The sequence below is a fragment of the Schistocerca piceifrons genome, chromosome 11, assembly GCF_021461385.2.
Source record: "Schistocerca piceifrons isolate TAMUIC-IGC-003096 chromosome 11, iqSchPice1.1, whole genome shotgun sequence".
Classification (NCBI taxonomy): domain Eukaryota; kingdom Metazoa; phylum Arthropoda; class Insecta; order Orthoptera; family Acrididae; genus Schistocerca; species Schistocerca piceifrons.
The window spans coordinates 135468345-135491272 of NC_060148.1; the positions used below are offsets into that span (position 1 = coordinate 135468345).

The window sequence follows — 22928 nt, forward strand, 5'->3', positions numbered from 1 at the left end:
CAGTAGTTGAAACAGTTAAGCCTTTGGCATTACAATTGAAACAATTTAACCCACTGCAATTACCTTAAGTTCAGAACCCAAGAGCTCATTTCTCCAAAGTTTTAAATGGTGAAATGATTCAAATTTCACTTGTTCTAAAATTATAATGGTGAGAAATTCACTTATCCTAAGTGTAATATGACAGAGAGCCCTCTGGTTGTCAGAACTAGATCGCTTATACCATACTGTATAGCTCGCTGGTGCAGCTAGTACAGTTGGCACATGAGACACTATGTTTGGGATGGGGATAGGAGAGGTAGGCACTCACGCCTTTATTTAGACAGCAGGAAGGGCCTCCAGGTCGCAGTCTCGGGATGTATCAGAAGCCACGCTGTGCCCTGTGTGCCCACTGAGTCGTGCCACTCCACTGTTGGAACCTCCCTGACTGTCAAAGGCAGCACATGCTGCACCCGCACCTATGAGAGGCACCACTCAGGCCAGCTGCCTCTGTGCAACTCAGAGCTGCTGCTGCCACACAGAACCTCCAGCATGCTCTGCATTGCTTCTCATAGTCTACTGGCCAACAGGCAGGAAGGAGTCCTGTGCTAACAGGAGTATCTCGGCAGGCTGCAATGTAGGTAAACACCTGTTTGGGGACAGGCTGAGTATAGTGCCACAGTAGACTACACAACTCAGAAATTCAGATCCAGACAGTTTCTAACCTCTTTTTCCTCTCTAATGCATCGCTTTCAGACACATTTTTTCTGATGTCTCAACCGAGTCTCAGTTTTACAAGTAGTGTGCTACCAGAATTGACGATTATGGCTGCACACTACAGAGCTGCAGCCAAAGAGAGAATCTTCAGCGCTCAAGTGGGTCACGTGTCAAGTTGCATAACAATATATCATCTAGGTGACTCACAGTGCCCACATTAGTACACCTATTGTGATGAAGTGTGCACTACACACTAACTCTAGGTGCATGCCATGCTCTTAACCCAATTACTTGTCCTTCTGACAGAAACCGTATTAACCTCAAAGAGATTGATTTCAAGTTAGTTTTACATTTTATTTCATACGTTATACTGTCCACCAGTGTTCCATATGAATATTCCAGAAGAATTTGAATATGTTAATACACTTTAGCAACGACTTTCAAGCAGCTATAAACCATGATTTTCGCTTGTGAGGCTAGCTCTCCTTCACTCATTCTTTCCATACACCATTCTTGAATGGATCAAAAGAGAGTGTGGGGGCAGTAGCCACCCTAAGTCAGCCTATGCTGACTCTCCCATATGCTGACTCTCCCATCACTACCTTTTCTTCAGTACTACACAATGCCATAGTGCCACTGCACTGCACCTGCTTGTATTACAGGAGTTTCTGCCTGTCAATCTATTGTAGACACCCCTTTACAAGATAGGCTGTGCCATCATCTCCTAAGTATTTCTCTTTCCCTGAACAGTCCCTAGACCCGATGCTAGCCTCAATGTTTGACAGTGTGAGAAAACTTCATCGTTCAGATGGCCTGACAGTGAAATTATTCATACTTTGCTCTCATTTCCCAGTACGCAGATGAAAAGAACACATTGAAGGCCTCTATGAGGGGTAGGAGTTGTTGGCTGATTAGGTGATAGAAGAAGAAGAAGCAGGAGTTGATATAGAAGAGAGGGGTGACACAATATTAGAATCAGAATTTAAAAGAGCTTTGGAAGATATCTCTAAAATCACTGGGGGAAGTGGCAGCAAATCGACTGTTCACACTGGTGTGTAGAATGTATGATACTCACGATATACTGTCTGACATTCAGAAACCGGTATCCACACCATTTCGAATTTCGCAAGAGTCAGTAACTCCGACAATTCATCTTAACAGCTCATGTGTCCAAGTTCTCAACAGGAATAGTATACAGAAGAATGGAAAAGAAAATTCAGGATCTGTTAGACGGTTTATTTTTAGGAAGGATAAAGGCACAAGGGAGGCAGTTCTGGTGTTGCAGTTGATAAGGGAAGTGATACCGAAGAAAAATCGAGACATTTTCATAGGATCTGTTGGCCTAGAACAGGTATTCGACAATGTAAAATGGTGCAACATACTCTCAATTCTGCCAAAAATATGGACAGACTGCATAGAATAACAGGTAATATACAATACATACAAGAACCAAGATGAAGGCTAAGTCTGGAAGACCTAGAATGACGAAGTACACAAATTAAAAAGGATGTAAGACAGGGATCTAGTATTTCATCGTTGCCGTTCAATTCATAAATTGAAGAAGCAGTGATGAAATAAAAGAAAGGTTAAAGAGCGGGACTAGAATTCAAAGTGTAAGGATATTGATAATATTTGCTAATAGCAGCGCTATCCTCAGTGAAACTGAAGAAGAATGACAGGATCTGCTGAATGGAATAAACAATCTACTGGACTACAAGATGTGAATTGAGACTAAATCGAAGAAACGCGAATACAATGAGAAGAAGTACAGATGACAGATGATTATCACAAAGTACATTAAGTCTAGGAATCTACCATCTAGGCAGCAAAATAACCAATGATGGACATAGCAAGGAGGACATAATAAACAGACCGGCACAGAGAAAAAAAGACATTCCTGGACAAGAGAAGTCTGCTAGTATCAAACATAGATCTTAGTTTGAGGAAGATTTATGAGAACGTACATTTCGAGCGCGGCATTATATGATAGTGAGACATGGACCGTTGGAAAACTAGAACAGGACAGGATCAAAGCATTTGAGATGTGGTGCTACAGAAGAATGTTGAAAATCAGGTGGACTGATAAGGAATGAGGTGGTCATCCCCAGAAAATACAAGCAAAGGAATGTATGAAAAACACTGACAAGATGAAGGGAGAGGATGATAGGACATCTGTCAAGATATCTGGCAGTAATTTTCATGATACTGGAGGGAGCTGCAGAGAGTAAAAACTGTAGAGAAAGGCAGACCTGACTAATCCAGTAGGTTGCAGTTTCTACCTAGTAGGTCATAGGTTTGTAAAAACTGTAGAGAAAGGCAGACCTGACTAATCCAGTAGGTTGCAGTTTCTACCTAGTAGGTCATAGGTTTGATATGGGTACCACTCAGTAAGGGTGTGCAGTTTGAGTGAAGCAAATCAACATTTGTGACTTACTATGTGGAAATTTTTCCAACAGCTTGCTTCAGTTATCTACTAAAGGAAGATTTCATGTGTAAGACACGCTTACAGCAAACAGTCAACATAATGCAATTTAGGGACACAAATATCTCAGTTATTTTACAGTATTTGAGGGAGTGACACTGCACGTCGCCGTAGACCAGAACGCAGATTTGTGGAATGTAGAGCTGAGCGTGTACAAATAGAGAAAAATTAAACCATCCCACCTAGTCAGATGTTAGCTCTGACATGCCTTACATGCCCATAGCGTTCTTGTTGCACATGAAATGCCTCCATCATGGGGATAAAACCATTGTTCATGTAGACTGCCAATAAAACTGTGCCAAGTGATGACTAAACCACCTAGTGCTTCCATCATTCATTTGACGTTCATTTCCTACCCCGCCCATTATTTTGGTTCATATTAGTTCCTCAAAGTGAATTCTATTAGGCGAGTGTCACAACTGTCCACCCTAACAGACCCCATACAAGCTGAGCTCTCACTAGCAGGGTCCAAGAATCTATCACTGGATAGACTGTTGTAGCTCCTTCGTCACTTAGCACAGTTTTATGAGCAGTCTAAGTGAACAATGCTTTTATCCACATAATGGAGAAATTGCAGATGTAAACTGCTATCCTCTCCAATCGAAAATTCATTTTAAGACCACATTTAATAAGGAGTCACAATATAACACCCTGGGATGGTTGTAACAAAGCTTTGCTTTCTTAATGAGTCATGAGTTTTGACACTTTAGACGTTCACTTTAGGCTCTAGAATTCAGAGTTAAGCTAATCTGATAACATTTCCATTGGTTATACAATTGATCAGTTTACAACTTCAATGTTGGTATATCCTACATCGTCTCTAGCCTTATGCAGTGTAATTATCACTGTACATTAGACCTATAATGGTGGTTGTGTTGTCTAATAAAAGAACCTCTATACAGCTAATGTGACCCTGAGACATTTTCATCCCTTCTCAGAACAAAATTTTAATCGATATTTCAAATTTAGGAGAATTTCTGTAAATTTCTTTACACTAACAATGTACGAGTATAGCTAAAGCTGTTGTTGCTCCGATTACAAAATATTACGACTCTTCAATATTTGACTGAATGTCCAATGACCAACTACATGAAGGACATCAGTTTGCAGAAATGAGGAAACAATATGGTCGGCAGTCTCGTTTTCTGCAAACTGATTCATTAATTCAGCGCCTAGATACTGATATCATGACAGCATAATGCACACATCAAAAATTGTTTTGCATCACCCCAGTTTCCAGAACTCCTTTTGTTTTCTGCAAACTGCCAAGTTCTATCTATCTGCATAGCTATCCCATAAAATGTAACAAGTACAGTTTTCTTCCTTCTTTGGACTGGGGTGGCATATGTATCTATCGTGAAGTGCTCCTTTTCGTGACCTAGTTGTCTACAGAAGTACGTCACGTTCTGGTATCGGCTGTAGAATTCCTGCAATCTGTAGTTACAAAGACTGCCAACTGGGGCAGTGAGGGTGCTGTCAGCAATGGCGCCTGTCTGTGCAGAGTTGCTACAAGCGCTCATCTGACGATACCTGGATAGGGGAATGCACAGAAGGTTGAAAGAACGGAAATGTGTAAAGTAGTGAGATTTGCCAAGGCATCCCATACGTGGGGGTATTCAACATTGTCTGTCAGATCGTAACATGTTTCATGTCAGCAGCATTACAGCCAGATGAAGATCATGAGATTTGAGATTGTGCTTTGCTTCTCTGTAGTTAAACAAGAACTGCTTTTACAATTACAGATGACCAGCACATAAGGTAATGCGAATTATACTACCAGTATGACACAATAATAAAATATATGAACTAAGCAAACGCAGAAATAGATACCGTCTTATATCATAGAAACATATTCTTATCTTTTAATCTGGAAAGTTGGCTGTGTCCTTTTCCTTAATAAGAATTTAACTGATTTTTATTCTATTGACGATGATGCTTCAGCTGCATTATGACATAGGACCATGAACAATTATCATTATAACAGTTGTATGATTGTGCTGTATTCTATCAATGTATAGAATTGCTTGTCTAATCATTTGTGTGTCAAGTCTGTGTGGCAGGCACCTTGCATGAATGGCTGCTTAACCCCAATTGCCTCGCACAGCACAGAATACGAGGTCTATGATAATGAGACCACTATATTTGAGTCCTACTTAAAGGTGAGTACAAATGATGGACTGCAGTATTCACTTTTGCATTCTTTATTTAGAACAATATCACAGACAGATGCAGAGAGTCATTTCAGCATTATTGCAGAGATGTTTGTTGAACTGAATCCTTCACGATAGCATCTCCACGAGCTGCTGCTTGCCGTTCTGCCTGGCGATGACCCAGGGTTCGTGCCCGTGTGCGTCTCTGGCCTCAGTGTCAGCTCCTGCAGCGAGCAGCACGGCCGCCACCTTTGTGTGGCCGCATCTTGCTGCACAGTGCAGCGGCGTCCACCCATACTTATCCCTGGCATCGGGGTCAGCAGAGGAGTCCAGCAATAGCCGTGTCACAGCCACGTGACCGCGGTACGCAGCCCAGTGCAGCGGCGTGTTCTGCCTGCTGTCCCCGACATCCACCTCTGCTCCACCTTCCAACAGACATGTTACTGCTTCCAGGTGTCCCCTCTCAGCTGCCCAGTGCAGAGCAGTCCACATGTCCTCGTCCCTCGCCCCCACTTTCGCCCCTGTCGCGAGAAGCACCCTGAGCTCCTCCACCGCCCCCTCCTTAGCTGCCTGGATCAGTCCTCGGCTAATCTTCTTTCCAGGAAGGCTCCTGCACAAAACATAAAAATTCTCACACCTTCCTGAAAACACACACTTAATAAAGAAAACATACAACCAAAAATGTATACATATGTCCAACAACGACCCTACTATATTCCCCTTCTATGATACGAAACTCGTATATTAAGGTATAGTGGTTCAGTCTTCAACCACTATCCATTAAAAGTTTGTTTATGCAACCTCTCAAGATTTTCATCTGTCAAATTCCGACACGCTGATTGCTGTAACTCACTTTCTTTCAACTTGGGGTGCTGTTTCTTAGCAGTCATTATATCCGCTACAATAGATGCTTCAGGAAGCTTATACTAGTTCTCAGTGAAACTATCAAAGATTACACACAAAACAATTTACATTTACATGTTAAAGACTTTCCTGACGTTAAAGCAAAATCCTTCAAACCTCTTATTGGTATATTTGGTGACCTTTATCAGCAAATTTTGCCAGCTTCTGTTTCACATAAAAGAAATTCATCGAAACATTTTACATGTAACAATGGCACGTCATCTACTACTTCTCCATCGTGTGTGTGTGTGTGTGTGTGTGTGTGTGTGTGTGTGTCTGTGTGTGTGTGTACAACTGAAGCCTGTAACAGTGTACAGCCTTCTACATGAACATATTTGAAAAAACAGGGAAACACTGACACACACACACAAAGTGTCACTTGTATCTGACAAGTTCACTACAGTCATCCTAGAAAAGAATACATATTGTAAAATACGTGTGGCATGTGCTGGTAACTAAAATGTGGCAACTTCTGGACAAACAAAGCAAATAAATGATATGTACTTTTCTTATTCTGCCAAGAGATTTATTACAACTTATCAACATAATATTCATCTTCCATATGGCCAGATCCATTCTGTTAAAATATCAGATGCACACTAAAATGGTAATACGACTGTTCCAGTTAAAATAAATCCATGAAATGTAATGAAAAATTAATGAACTCTTACATACATCATGTACTCTCAATGAATAAGTTTTTTGAAAATTTATGTAACATTCCATAACCTCTCCTATTGAATAATGAGGTAGAGAATGTGAATTATGAAAAAGTCTACAATATTTAACAGCCTGCAAATCGTGTTGACCCCCATAGTGCTTTACTAGGTCCACCAATGGTTGTGCAGGTTGTGGTGGTGGTGGTGGTGGTGGTGGTGCTTGTGCTCCACTGCCTACCTCTGTTGTGTCCACTGGTTTACAGGGAACAACAGTGACATTTACTACATAGTAGCAATGTTGATACTTCATTTTAGAACACAGAGTGCACAGAGATACCAAAATCAAGTTAAAGCATCATGGGACTGTGTATGAATAGACCCTGTTGTTTGGAATCCGAGGCTATGGTCAAGAGCAACTAAGTCGCTTCATCTATGTCTACATGTATACCATAAAATGACATGTCATGAGTAAGGGCAAAACGACTCATTTTTGCCTGATCAACTGACGTAATAAAACCATTTAAAATATTTACAAATACATTGCAATAGCACTACTAATACCATAAAAGAGCTTGGATCCCAATTCCTACCAAATTTTGGCAGTTTGTTAAAATGTTTGTCCGAAAAACTACATGCCCATCATGGGATAAATAAGCCATGGAAAGGGCCATCAGTATAGTAAACAAGAATGAAATCGGCTGATTGAGAGCAGCCAGACAATTTGGTGTATCACAGGTGACTTTCAGAAGGCATGCCACAAACGAAGGGTCAGAGGTTTCAGACTACATTTGACGAGGGGTTTATGCAGGATATAGTGTCCCAAAGGAACTAGCTTACTAAGCCACAGAACGAAATAGTATCTCTCACAAATTTAATAAGGAGAAGAAAATTGCTGGCAGGACTGACTGAAAGGATTTATGACACACAATCCTGATTTATCTTTAAGGGAGCAGGAAGCTGCTACTTTGGCTCATGCAATGGTATTTAATAAAGTTCAGGTTAACAGATTTTACATGGTATATGAATGTCCCCAATAAAGAAGGAATTTCGCCAGCATGAATTTATCTGTACTTTCATGTGTGGACATGAGTCAAACATTTTTTGCAATGACTGAAGAAACAAGTGGGGTACTTACAATTGTTGAAAGGGGGTTGCGCATTACAACATTAGCGTGCATGAATTCTGCTGCTAACTTTATACCTCCAGCTTTACTCTACCCCAGAAAAAACCGAAAGAGCAATTAACTGATGGAGTACCTATAAGAACTCTAGAAATAGGACCAGAAAGTGGATGAATGGTTGGAGAAATTTTTCTAGTTTCATTAAGGTAAGCAAAGAGAATAGTTTATCACTGATGACGACAGCTGGAATCTCAAACATGTTCAAGTGCTGAAATGTGGCAATGAAAATGGAGCTTCTCTATTTTGCCTACTATCCCAGTGTAATTGCCAACTTCAGCCAATACACATTTTCATTTTTGGGCCCATGAAGACCATTATAATGAAAGTTTCAAACCTCCTAGAAACACACCCAATGTCACCCAGTGCCAAATGCGTTAGCTCTTTGCCACTGCATAAAGTATAGAAGCATGTGTGGTTAATACTAAGAGTGGATTTGCTAAGGCTGCTTGACTCACTCCAGGTCACACTGTTGCTGCCCTCTCATTCACCTGCATCACTTAGCTAGCTGAAATGTCCACACGCAAAAAGGGAAAGTGAAATTACCACTCAAGCAGGGCTGGGCTTCAGTTCCTAGTCAGCAGACTCCACCCTCTTTTGCACAAGGCTAACTATGCAGGGCCTGTGGGTGCCTGGGCACCATTCTACCTCGCCGCCATCACTGAGTACCTAGCAGCTGAGTGCTTGAAGTAGATGGAATCGTAGCCTGCAACAATAAGACATATGTCACCCTGCACCACTTGGATCTGCAATCTGCAACAATAAGATGCGCAACAAGCTGCCCTCTGACATCACCACAGAGTCTTTTGTCCTGCCCAACATCCAAGCCATCCTGTTGCCAAAGGAGAGTGAGAAGAAGGCATAAACGGCGGCCGCCTCTCTGGCTCATGGGACACACAGTGCTGCATGCTCCCTGTATGCAATGGGCTCGGCCAGCAGCTTGGACGAAAACAATCTTCGCCTGTACATGGTGACCCAAAATTCACATCCACCTAGGCGCAACAACGAATATCCCAATTTTCCTGCATGTTCACATGTTTTACAGAATATTTCACCATCTGAAGTGGAATACTTCCATAAACAGCTTTCAGACTCGTAAAAGATAGCTCTAGATGACTCAAGGCACCATTTGATGAATTATTTCCAGTTCGTGCTGCAGTACAATGCTCATTAAAGACACGTAAAATAACTCTGGTTTCTTCTGGTTTTCTGAGCAACTGTACCAACAACAAGCTTCTAGAAGAGAAAGTGCACCAGTGAAAATTATCTGAGGATTGACAGATATTTCGACAAGCTTGCAAAAGAATATAGTTAAGCAGGGTGGAAGCCTATAACTCAGATCTCAGTGCAGATGAAGATGACTGTGTTTGTATGTACTGCACTATCTTCTCCCATTCAAGACCAGGGGATTCGTGCATTAAATATACTAGATGTAAGGTATGGGCTCACAGTTATGAATTTTGTGAGAAATCTTTTCAGACCTTAGAAATATATGCATGGATATTTATTAAACCCTCAAGAGGTCTTGGCTTAGGGTGTTTACTTTTTCTGAAAATTGTGCACTATCATTGTAAGTATAAAATGACACATGGGGATAGTTTCTTGTCTTAATTTTTTCTTAATATTGTAGTTTCATGTTTAATGATTTCCAATCATTTTTGTGTATGTCCTGGATTTTGAAGTATTTACATAATAAAAAATGATAAAATTTTTTGAATAAAAACAAAACATTAAAATAGTATGTCATTTCTGGAACTGTTCCCTACAGCATTACAGGTCACTAAGGAACCAATGAAAAAGGAAGTTCTAGAAAGACAAAGCAAAATGGTTGCTGGAAAAGTGTGAGCATTCAAGATCAAGAGTTAGAAAGGAATTCCATTGTTAAAAGCAGAGCAGAGCAAGGATAGAAACAGTATAGTGAAGACCTCTATGAATGAAAGGAACTATCAGATGACATGACAAGAAAAAATAGTCATGAAATAAAAAAAACATAGGGGACTCAGTATTAGAAGTTAAGAAAAGCTTTGGAATGCTTGCACACACACAAGACAATCTGGTTGGATAATATTACGTTGGAATTTCTATAACGTTTGGTGAAAGTGATACCCACATGACTGTTCAAGTTGGTTGCACAACCTATGACAAGGGACATACAAGCAGACCTTCAGAAAAAAATCTCATGCAGATACTATAGAAGCAGGCAAAGGCCAATAAGTGAAGACTTCCACACAATCAGCTTGACAACTCATGCATCCAAATTTATGGTGAGAACAACATACAGTAGAATGGTAAGGAAAATTTAAGATCTATTATATAGTCTGATAAGTTTGGATTTAGGAAAGATAAAGGCCTCAGAGAGGCACTTGCACTTGGTAATGGAAGCAATATTTACCAAAAATAAAGGAATGTTCATTGGATTAGTCTATCTTTAGGAAGCTTTGGCAGTGTAAAATGGTGCAACTCGTAGAAAATCCTGAAAAATAGTTTAATAAATAGGAGAAATGCAGGTAATATATAGTTGTATACAATAATCGACAGGGAAAAATAGGAATGGAAGAAAGAGGAACTAATTCAAAATATGCTAGAAATGGTTCACCCTAATTGAGGTATCACTGCTGCAGCTTAAGAGATTCAGGAATAGAATTAAGATTCAGAATGAAAGGATTTGCAGATGGTATTGTTATCATTAGCAAAAGTGAGAAAGAATTACCAGAGCGGTTGAATGGAATGAACAGTCTAATGAATACAGCATTAGGATTTACAATCAAAAGAAAGATGAATATATTGGGCAGTAGTAGAAATAACATTGATAACAAAGTTATGAAAATTAAGGACCACACTAGCAACAAACATAGACATGAGGGACAATTAAAGTTTCTCCAGCAGGGTAATACGACATTCCTCAGAAAACAAGACTACAAATACCAAACACAGACCTTAATCTGAAGAAGAAGTATCTGAGAATGTACATCTGGAGCTGAGTAGTGAATGAAAATGAATTGTGGGCTGTGAGAAAAGCAAGAAATTCAGAATGGGAGGCTATAGAAAGATGTGAACTGATAAAGGAACTGTGGAAGTTCTCCACAAAACAGGTGAGGATACTCGTATGTGGAAAACTGTGACAAGAAGAAGGGACAGGGTAATAGTACGTGAAGACATCAGGGAATAACAGCCATGGTACTACAGGGAGCAGTATTGTTACTCTCATGTGAAGAAACTCAACTCGTCCCCCACACCCATATCTCACATAAACGTAGGTGGTGCTATCAGCACAAAATTTCTTGGAACAGCCAGAAAAGTGATCTACAACGAGTAGAGTTTCTGCTCTGTATGTGTCAATGCTGGGACAGACTGTTATGAAAAACTGCAGCAGCGCGACCAAGGTGCCCCATATCTTGATGAGCTGAGGCAGAAGAGGCCTTTTCCACTTTCTTCTGATTTGACTCTTTAAGATCGTGTTTATTGTTACCAGTAGATATTTAATTCAGAATTCTAGGAAATTTTCTCCTCTCTCATTCTTTCCAATAATCTTATATTGTCTCTTAACTATGTCTTTTTACCTTCCCCTACTACAGCAAACCAATGATTATTAGATGTTTCTCTCTTTTTACATACAGACATACCTATTCACTATTGTTGTATACCCTCTTCCTGTCACTTTATTTTCTGGGAGTGACAGTGGCTTCCAAAACTGAATTATTGTTGCTATTGTTTTGCTAATTATGACACAAATTAATCACTGAACTCTTCAAAATTACCCCTGGGTTGCTATTCAGCGTTGACCTTTTCCTCAACTTCCTCATCCTGTTGATATCATCACATTCCTCTAACAGGCCATCCTTCTTTCCATTTCAATTCGCTGGTCTTGTTAAATCTAGATACAGGCATCGTATTTTATTTTTCATATTTCCCAGCCTTCCTACAACTCCCCCCTTTCCCCCTCTCCACTCCAATCGAGGATCTTTGGGACTACGCCACGTGTGCTGTTCATGCCATGGATTCTAAACTGAGAAGCCTAGTGCAGCTGGCCTGTCTGTACCTTCCAGAAACTCATTGACTCTCTTCCCACATACGTTGTGCTGCCAAAGGAGCTTATTCAGGCCTTTGACAGGTTGTCACATTAATGTGATTAGATGGTATATTCGTGGGTGATGTGTTTCGAAAACAGCTTCTTTAAAGAAAATGTAGAGCAGTTTTAATATATTTCGTGTTTCAAACATGAATTTTCATGTCATGCTAACCAAACAAGAGAGAATCAGGCTGAATAATTAACAATAGAGGCTAGAAGTTAATTATCAATGATCTAGGAAGTGCAGCCAATTTAACCAAAAGAGAAAATTTCTAGTAAGTAAACAGCACAAAGTATTGCATAAATATTTAAGTCTAGCCAAAAATTTTATTAGCTATCAGACATTCAGGGGAATATATAACTAAGTGGTGTGGAACAAACGGAAGTTAAATATCAGTGACTCTTCAATGTTCTGGTTATTGGAGAAGGTACAGCAGCAGCAATGGGTAGGGTACAGAAGGCCGTCAGCAGCACCCTAACTGAAGGAAATCCTGTGGTATTTACTGAAGAGTTTTGTGAAGATACAGAAAACTTGAAAGACAGGCAGACAAATATGACTCCTTTTCATCGAGGATGCAAGCAAAGCATGTTGACCACTAAACCCCTTCTGTGGGAGTGAGTGTTGCATGTGCTCTGCATGATGGCTGAACAGAGAGAAACAATATGGGGAGACTCCACACTGCATGGGAGCACCCAGAGCTGCCGTTAGGCCTGGGTTGTCATCCTTTGAGCTGGTCACAGGTTGCATGCATAATGATCAACCTCACATGGGTGCACAGACGCTCACTTCACCTTTTCTGCGAATCTTCTATACAAGCCATTAATGAGAAACTGTACACAGCGTGACACTATTGCTAGGTATTTTACTGCAAGTAGCAGTTGCAGAAGACACACTAAACCGCTTTAAACTCTACTTTATGCAAACAGGATTTTAGTGACCTGCACAGTGCACAGAATGAGGCCTGAGGCACAGCTCGTCTTGGCCCCAAACTAGACACATCACTGCTTCGGCTTATGTGCTGAGCAACACATCTTTGTCCCCACAGCAAAATGACTGATGCTGTATTCAAAGGGTTTGTACCTTTGTTGAGATACCTGATGCAGAAAGCTATAGGGCAACGTTTTGTACACATGCAATTTAACAGTGACAACAAATAAGGAGGGACTGTTTAAAGGTCAAAATTTTTGAAGCTATGAAAACTTGGGCTATTTCATGACATCTGCTGGTAAACACTTAAATTTAGAGATATGTCTGAACGTGACAAAACCGCCTATTGGCTTCTGTCTCTGGTTCTTTGGCCGATGTTCGTCTGATGATTTTACTGATGTTACGGCAGCATGAGTGGCTGGCATTGTCAAAGCTTCACCCTCCATTGCCGGTGATGAACTGGAGCCGAGCTCACAGCCACAGACCATATGTACCTGTTGTACCAATGTCCGAGGGCTTTTCCGCGGTCATTTCCGGTGCAGTAGCACTCTTGCTACCTGCGACGGTCATTCGCTGCATTACACGAATCCAGGATCCGTTTACCTCAAGGCTTTCCGCTTTCTTGTTGAAGCCATTCACGTGCTTTTTCTACTTCTACAGCTTCTCTGAATAAGCGGCTGATTTCTCAAGCTGGCCCAACGTACAACGTCTCTTATGTTCTTTCATCCTGGTAATGATTGATCGTCCAGTCATCCCGTCTGCGGCAGCGAGGTGGGCTCCAGTTCACCACTGGCAGTGGAGGAAGAAGCTTTGACTATGTCAGCCACTCTTGCTGGCGAAACGTCAGTAAAATCATCAGACGAACATGGGACAAAGAACCCGAGATAGAAGCCAGTAGGCAGTTTGTCAGCAAGTGGCGACGAAAGCCTTAACAATTCTCTTTGAATCTGGCAGTCAACAAAAGTATTCTGAGGTACCAGCAAATGGCTGTTGTAGGAATCAATGAAGCTGCATTTTACAGGACAGAGACATCTATACAAACTCAGTGGCAAACATTATAGCCTTGAACACACACACACACACACACACACACACACACACACAGATATGGGGACAGAGTTTCACACTTAAGAATGGGAAGTGCAGGTGATGATCTTGCCTCGCACTTACCTGGTTTCTGTAAGTGGCCCACCGAGCAACTGACTCACTTTGACCACCTCATCAGGGTGGTTGAGGACCGCATCGGCCCAACCCGCTGTGGCAAACACCAGCGAGTTGGCTTTTATGAAGGCGACAGCGACCTCTGCGAGGCTGGGACAGGAGTGCCTCACTGCCAGCACTGCCGTGCGCGCCGCGTTCTCTGCTGACAGCTGACTGGCCAGCTGCTCCTCACACTGGACCTTCAGCCCCCACACGCCGTACCTGTCTGCAGCTGCCAGGAGTTGTGAGGCCATGCGGGGCACCTCGGGAGCACGGAGGGAGTACATGTAGGCCAGCAGATGGTGCAGCACCGGGCCCTCCACGTCGGGGACTGCGACCACACTGCTGCTGGCCTCCGGCGTGTCCTGGCAGAGCATGGCGGCGAACACGGGGCTCCTGCCTGCCAGGACGGCCCTGTGCGCCACCAGCCGCGTGTCCCCGGCCACCAGCGTCACCGTGGCCCCTTCCCCCGCATCCCTAGCAGCAGCCTCTTGCACCTCCTTGGCGGCTGCCATTGTGAATGTTTCTGAAACAAGGCATCAGCGAACAGCCATTTGCCCTTACACAGCACCATAAATTCATGTCTTAGGTGTATGTGATCTGTGCTCAGCAATTTCACCCATTACATGTCAATCACAACTGCATGACATCCTTCCCTAGCCACAGGTGATAGCCACGTGTCTTCAACAATACAATATCAAACACCTGTATTTCCCCACAAGAAGTCGACAGAAAGGGGTGAAGACACTATTTCTGTAATTTCTAGTCGCAGTACAGTGTTACAAAACAATGAAGGTTTTAAATATGGAGATCAGGAGCAATACAAACAAGGCCTGGCGAATCTATAGCGGTGCTTCACTGAGCGACTTAGCCTCATAATCACTCCAGGTATTTAGGAAACTGCTGGTAATTACCTTTCCTGTTCCACTCCCAAGTAGAGCGACAGTGAAACAAGTACTAAAATGTAGACTTTCACGGCCAGAAATATCATGTCCATTATAATTATCCGGGCTGTTATGCCGTGGTCGGTTGATGAATTCTGTGTCAATTCCCAACGTTTCGTCTCCGACTGCGGGAGACATCTTCAAGGGGGTCCGTAGCTCGATGGAAGGTCCAACACACCCAGTACAGTCAGTAGTGAGCCAGTGGGTGTGTTGTACCTTCCATTGAGCTACGGACCCCCTTGAAGATATCTCCCGCAGTCAGAGCCGAAAGGTTGGGAATTGACACAGAATTCATCAACCGACCACGGCATAACAGCCCGGATAATTATAATGGACAGTGAAACAAGAGTCTATATGCCTCCTTATGAGTCCTAATTCCTAGCATCTTATCTTTGGGTCCTTACGTGAAATGTACGTTGGTAGCAGCAGAATCGTTCTGCTGTCAGCTGCCAAAGCCAATTCTCTTGAAAGAACATCAGCTTCCCCCCAGGGATTGACATTTGAGTTTCCACAGTAGCTCTGTAACATTATCTTTAAACCTATTGCTACCAAATGTTAGAAGCCTGCCTCAATTTCTTTGATGCCCTTCCTTCAATCCTACCCGGTGACGATCAACACTCACGCAGTACCCAAGAATGAGTCGCATTACTGTTCCATAGACATCTACTTTACAGGTTATTTACACATTCCTAAAATGTACTGAGTATTCGCCTTCCCTTCTACCCTACTTACGTGCTCGTTCTATTTCATATCGCTTTGCAGCGTTATTCCAGGATATTTTATCGACCTGACTGTCAAGCAGCACACTTCTAATGTTGTAGTGGAGCTCTACTGGATAGTTTTTCCTACTCATCTGCCATAGCTTACATATGTCTACGTTTAAAGGTAGCTTTCATTCATTAGACAAACAAGAAATTTCGTCTAAGTCACCTTGTACATTGCTAAGTCACTCAAAAACACCACCTTTCTGCACCTCAGCATCATCAGCAAATAGCTGCAGATTGCTGCCCGCCCTGTCTGCCAGCTCATTTATGTATGTGGAGGACCACAGGGGTCCTCTCACACCACCCTGCCGATACCCTTGTCACTGATGAACGCTCTTCATCAAGGACAGCATATTAGATTCTATTACTGAAGAAGTCTTTCAGCCACTCACATATCTGGGAACCTTTTCTGTTGCTATCTCCATTAACAGGCAGCAGTGCGACAGTTGCAGATACTTTCCGGAAATCTAGGAGTACAGACTACCTTTTGCCCTTCAACCAGAGTTCGCAGTATAATCATGTCAAATGACAAGGCGAGATTCACACACGCAATTATTTCTGAATTTGTGCTGATTTGCACACAGAGGCTCTTAAATAAAGGAAATTTATTTTCTTTGAACTGATAACATGTTCAAGGATTCTACAGCAGACGAATGTTGAGAACATTGATCTGTAATTTTGCAGATTCTTTTTTTTATTCTGGTTATATGGATGCACTTTTTTCCAGTCGCTTGGAATTTTGTGCTAGACTGGAGATTCGCGACAAATGAAAGCTAAATTAGGGGCCTGTGCCGTATATCGGGTGTCTCCAAACATTTTAGCCTAACGGCCACACTGGCTGTTCTGCTAAATCCCAAGAGCAAGACCTGGCTACAGCCTCTAAGTTTTCCTGAGGCCTGATACAAGTATTGCTCTGCTCTCCTCGGTACAATTCAGTTTTTGTGACGCTTATCACTGTCGTCATTCTTTACGAGCTGACAGTGGCACTGCAGTTGCCATTACGCAATGAACAGCTATTATTGCTTGAAATCTGGGAGGGAATAAATTGTGTAAGACTCTGTGAGTAATCACACTGAGGTCGGAACCGAAATATCAAGCAAAAATTGGAAACATTAACGGAAAGGAAGAAAAGCTGTTGAAAGTGTTAAAAACCATATAGCAAGTGGCCTTGGCTGGCTGACTGCAGTAATAAAAATGGATGAGCCAGCCACTGCCACACTCTAAAATACCCAGCCTAAGAGCAAAAGGCGAGAGAAACACAAATGCTGAAAGGATGAATACCAAGTCGAAAAATGGTTCAAATGGCTCTGAGCACTATGGGACTCAACTGCTGTGGTCATAAGTCCCCTAGATCTTAGAACTACTTAAACCTAACTAACCTACGGACATCACACACTTCCATGCCCGAGGCAGGATTCGAACCTGCGACCGTAGTGGTCATGCGGTTCCAGACTGTAGCACTTATAACCGCTCGGCCGCTCTGGCCGGCAATACCAAGTCGAATAGACAGCACCAAACGGGTAGGGATGAGTTACAATGCAGGTAGGATGAAGGGATGGAAGACAAGGCCACATGCCAGTCTTTGACTGAATGTTAAAATTCTCCTCTCGAACAAAACTTGAAGCTAGATCGGCTGTTCAGGCACTGGCACCTAACACTGCAGGCAGTGCGCCAGGAAGGTTGAAGGTCCGTCTCAGGGCGGCTAAATCTGGACAGTCCAATAAGGTGTCAGACACTCAAGTGTGAACCACAGCGACACTTTGGTGGGTCCTCGCAACGTAGGTGACCGTGAGCCAGCCAAGTATGTCCGATGAGGAGCCAGCAAAGGACGATGTAGTCCTTGTGAAAAGCTCGCATGGAGGACTGCCACACATTCGTCGTCTTCTTTACCATTCGTCGCTTATTCAGCAAACTCGGGGAGCAGCATTCTGTATACCAGAGTCCAAAAACTTTGCGGCATAATACTGAACTGAAGACCAGATTCCGGTATGCCGATCCCCAGACTTTACCAATAGTCTATCTGGCTAGACTTTCAGTAAGTTCATTTGGCAGGATTCCGACGTGACCTGGCGTTCATAGAAAGACTGATCGTCCACGTTGTTTGAGGATGTAAACAGACTCTTGGATGACCGCTAGCAAAGGATGGCGATGACAGCACTGGTGGAGAGCTTGTGAGGTGCTCAAGGGGTCGCCACAAATGAAGAAGGACTTCTGATGCAGGGACAGATATGCTCAAGGGCGCGAGAGGAGGCTACCAGCACTGCGGCGGAAACACTGCAAGGAGCGCTGTTCAATATGTAGTGCATGAGCGTAAACGAACCCAACATGACCATCAACCTTCGAGCCATCCGTGTATACTACCACTGAAATGGGTATACTCCAAGAGAAACAGGCGACAGAGAGCCGCGGGGTGAACCGAGACTTTAGGGACTAGTGGGAGGTCTAGAGGAAGCTGAAGCCGAGGTACAGACCTTGGAGGTGTACGTGAGTGGGCCTGGCAGAGAGTTGGTGGAGGAGAAGACGAGTTCAGAGAGAAGGCACCGGGCACACAATTTCTGTTCACCTACAGGAAGCATCCAGGTCATTTCATTGCCACGTTGATAGCCGATGCACGTGCTGCGCTTTACACATTGTTACAACTACTTCTGACCGTGTTAAATGTATGGTGGTGACGTCTTCCGAGGAGTACAAAGGTGCAGTAGTATAGCACCATGTTGTATTCAACATGTGCCACCCGAAAAGCAAAATGTAATGGACTATTGTGTTTTGTGACTGCTGTTTCTTAGTGAAGATACAGTGAGTTTAGCACTGAGTAATTTCATTTAAATTGCCTTAACGCTAAATTCAATGCAATTGCTTACTCAGAACCCAATTTTTGCATCAGCTCCGCAAACGGTTGATTCGCAATGTAGCGATTTTTATGAAGATGGTTGCTGGAATTTAATTCTTCCACTCACACAGTTTGACCAGCTGCAGAAGTTTGCTGATGTCTTTCCCTTCCGCTTTGTTGACCTGTGAAGAAAAATGCTGCTAAATGAAACAGACAAAAATATTTTCAGATGTAAATTAAGTGATGAGCAGCATTTGAAGTCCTGCTGATGATTTCTACTAGTAAACTTGATTCACAACTATAGACAATTGTGAGTGGTGGTGGTGGTTCGGTTTGTAGGACGCTCAACATCCATCTTTTCCACATTCCAGTCTCCCCATTTTTCTGAATGATGATGAAATGGTGAGGAGAACATGAACACCCAGTCTCTGAGCAGAAAAAAATCCGCCAATCTAGCCGGTAATATAACGTGAGACCCCGTGATAGAGAGGTTCCAATACTAACCACTAGACCACGAGCTGTGGACAATTGTAAGTGGGATGTCACAGTTACATAAATTTTATTAATCATAATTACAATGCTTAATTTCATTATGTTTATTGAATTACGTTACTTAGGCACAGTAAAGTTTCAGGAAGTGTCATAATTAATTACAATTAAAGTGTTCTTTTACAATATATATATATATATATATATATATATATATATATATATATATATCAATAGTTAATTTGTAGTTTAATTGGTGGTAGAATAAAAGTAACTGATTATTGCACGATTAAGATTCATCGTAACTTTGCTTAATGAGCATGATGCATTTCTAAATATCACTCAATTAACCCTCTTTAAGTGCAACAGTTTTTCGTAGGAATCCATGCAGAATAGGTCAATACGTACCATTCCGAAAATATAGGTACCCAAAAAGACATAACACAGTAATATAATTTATTTGTAGTACAGTATATCCTGTTTCAGAAGAATGATGTCTCAAGATATTTGTTAGTGACTGTGGCTGAAAACTTGTCGACAAAGGGAAATAGCATGTTCATACTTCGCATAGCTACTGTCTTGTGGTTATCTTAAATGAATTCGTGTCAGTTAATGATCAAAAATCCTTGCCCTTGCATCGTAGCAGAAGCAGTCCCAATCTTTGGCGCGAGGCGAATCGCGACCGGTACTTCTGGCTGAACGAAAACAGGCGGCACCGACGGAGCTTCCATCCACTTCACAGAGCGCGGTGGTCTGCAGGTACGGCGGCCATCCGCCCCGATACGTCAGGACCGTCACTGGTACGGACCTCCCCCTCCCTACACCCCCGACAAGAGGAAATTATGTCCCCATTTTGCAAAATACTCTTAACGAGCTTGGCTGACGTACTGACGCAACACCATCTCTTAGCGCAACATGTAAATGCAGCCTCAGTTTTCTCTCTGTCAACAAGTTTATGTTGAGAAGATCATCTCACAGATGGCGTTGCATGTTGCGTATCCTCTGTTTCCGATGCAAGCACCTTCTGGATGCAGCACTGTCATTCGAGAAAATACGAGAAATCTCCAGCAGTACGTGGCTGGAACTATAAAAGCAGCGCCATACGGAAGAATCGGCCAGTTCCCATTTGCAATCTGATAAGACGGTTCTTCCTAAACGTAATACGAACAACGTGTGCAAGTTGGTAATGTATAGTCACGTGTACGGTGACGAAAGTGTTGTCGACTTTTTACCGCCTATTTAGCTTATCACAGCTAAAAAATGTCTGGAAAAAGTGTGTCACTTTTCGAATGATTACACAAAAAAGCGGTCTTTTGTCAAGAAAGGACGTGCAGATCAGGCAGAGCTAAGAGCTTCATTGCTGTTTAATCTCAGTAACTCACGGAGGTAAGCCAGGCGTGAGGCATCACCTTTCTACGAAGAATCTTACCAATAGATTCGCCGTAGCATCGACATCAAAGCACATGGCTACATTCATGATGAAAGAAGATACCCAGAAAGAATTACTCGTTGCTGCTGCAAAACAAACAGCAGCTTACGAAGTTGTCACGCATCGTCAGTCCTTCAGTTCTCTTGACTGTGACGTAAAAGTGAATACCTCAATGTATCCCGACTACAAAGTCGCAGCAAATCAGTCTACAGCCAGAGCCAAAGCTATAGCGATTGTTAAAATTATTATCACACCACACTCCGTGTCTGACCGCACAAAACATTAGCAAACAGTTTCATTTTAGAACACTGGAACCGACGCATCGAACCAGGAGGCCGAAAAGGTGTTTCCTGTAGTTGACCACTACTTAGCTGAAAGTGATGGAATCCAAAAGAAGCTGTTCAAGTTTGAGTCACGTAATAACGAAACATCGGAGACAATTGCAAAGTTTTGTTTAGACCCTTAAAGACAACTGCAAATTCCATCAGATAAATTAATCGCTTTACTGGAGGCAATACCAATAACTTCGGAGACCTTCATAGACGCGCTCAGCGGAATGTGTTTCACCAAATTAAGGAGCGACTAGGACACAATGTAGAGGGAACTGGACGGCCTGCCCGTATTCTCCACAGTACTACTATCAAGCGCTGCTGCAGTCTTAACTCTAGACATTGAAAGAACCGTCGTGAAAATACGTAATAGTGTTTCAATACACTCTGTTGAGGACAAGTTGAGAAAGTTCTGCTTATACGTTGATGTATATCATGAAACTCTTCTATCTCATTGAAAAGCAGGATGGCTCTTGTTAATGCCCGCAGTTGAGAGAATTCTTAACCTTTGGACAATTTTTTGACGCCAAAGAAGCCACTAAAAATAATTTGATTTTTTCAGTAATCCCATGCGCGAAATTTATTTCACGTTACTACAGTCAAACTTGGTTCTGTTTGAGAAATATATAAAAAACGAGAAGAGTAATGTCTCGATAATTGAAGTAAGAAATATATTAATTTACACTTAAAGGTATCTAAATGAAAGGAACACAGCCAATTTTACCGGCATGCAAACAAACATGTATTTGAAGAAATTAAAGAATGAGAACTCTAACCAAGAAATAATTTGATTTCATAATTAGAACTAGACTCAATGGCTTTCTGTACCATAACATTTGATTAGTGACAGAAATGGGGTAGTTATCTTCATAAAGATCAGATATTTGATTGGACGACGCCATCTGAAATCACAGATTGCTTGACGACTGAAAACGCTGCTATGTACCTGAATAAAAATTATGTGAATATTTCAGGCGACAATTGTTTTCGGTAATAACATATGAGAGAGAGGTCCGAAGAGCTTTTCGAAACTCAGGGGACTCAAGTGTAAACACTCCGTGGAAGAAAGGTGGATTTACATTCTTAAGGAAACCCAAAATCCTGAAAACAAATGCCGACTACTAGAATCTTGCGAATATTTTTGTTCTATTCCCGCACACAATGCCACTGTGGAAAGAGCATTTTGGCTGACGTCGACCAAGTGCACTGACGAAAGAAGTCGACTGCTGACAGGGACTGTGGAATCAATCTTACAGTGACAGTTTAACTACAAGCTGACTTGCATGGTGTTTAGTAAATACGTAAAGGGAAAAAATATTTGCTGAAAGAGGTGACATCTTCAGAAATATGTGGTGTACCAATTACTTCTCCGCAACAAATTACTTGTAAATGTGTTGTAAATAAAAATAATTATAATAAATGAATTTGTTGCTTCATTTCTAGTGCCCTATATGAAGAGTGTCACAACGAGTCCCAACTAGATAGAGCAATCCTAATCATACAGGAGATCGAATTTCGTGCAACATACAGATACAGTCATGAACGTAAGTATGCATGATAAGGGATGCTACGTATATACGAAGGACGCACGGAGATAACGATCGAGGTCCATCAAAATCTTAAACTTTATTCTTGATGTCGTCTCAGAAAGGAATGGAAATACTGCAATATGCCAAAGTTTTTCGTGAAATCGATCAAGTCAACTGAAAATCCGCGTCGAAGCTTTGATGTACTTGAGAAGAACGATGTTGGTCCATTCGATGCCGGAGAACAACGACCTCCGCCCTCTGTGGTTCGTATTGTGTGCTGCAGCTCCGTGCTACTGGCGTAACAATACTTGACCGTCACTCACACAGTGAGAACCGAGTTCGAATTGTTACGT

At 42.1% G+C, this 22928-nt stretch overlaps 1 protein-coding gene across 1 annotated transcript in view; it reads right to left on the reverse strand.

The window, feature by feature from the left end:
• Nucleotides 1-5360: 5360 nt before the first annotated feature.
• Nucleotides 5361-22928, reverse strand: part of LOC124720038 (ankyrin repeat domain-containing protein 65-like) — a 35237-nt gene continuing 17669 nt past the window's right edge. Inside the window, exons 2-3 of the mRNA XM_047245293.1 lie at nt 14232-14787; nt 5361-5935 (exon numbers count right to left, since the gene is read on the reverse strand). Of these exons, the coding sequence (XP_047101249.1) occupies nt 5455-5935; nt 14232-14776 (1026 nt within the window). The 5' untranslated portion in view covers nt 14777-14787 and the 3' untranslated portion in view covers nt 5361-5454. The remainder of the gene's footprint in view (nt 5936-14231; nt 14788-22928) is intronic.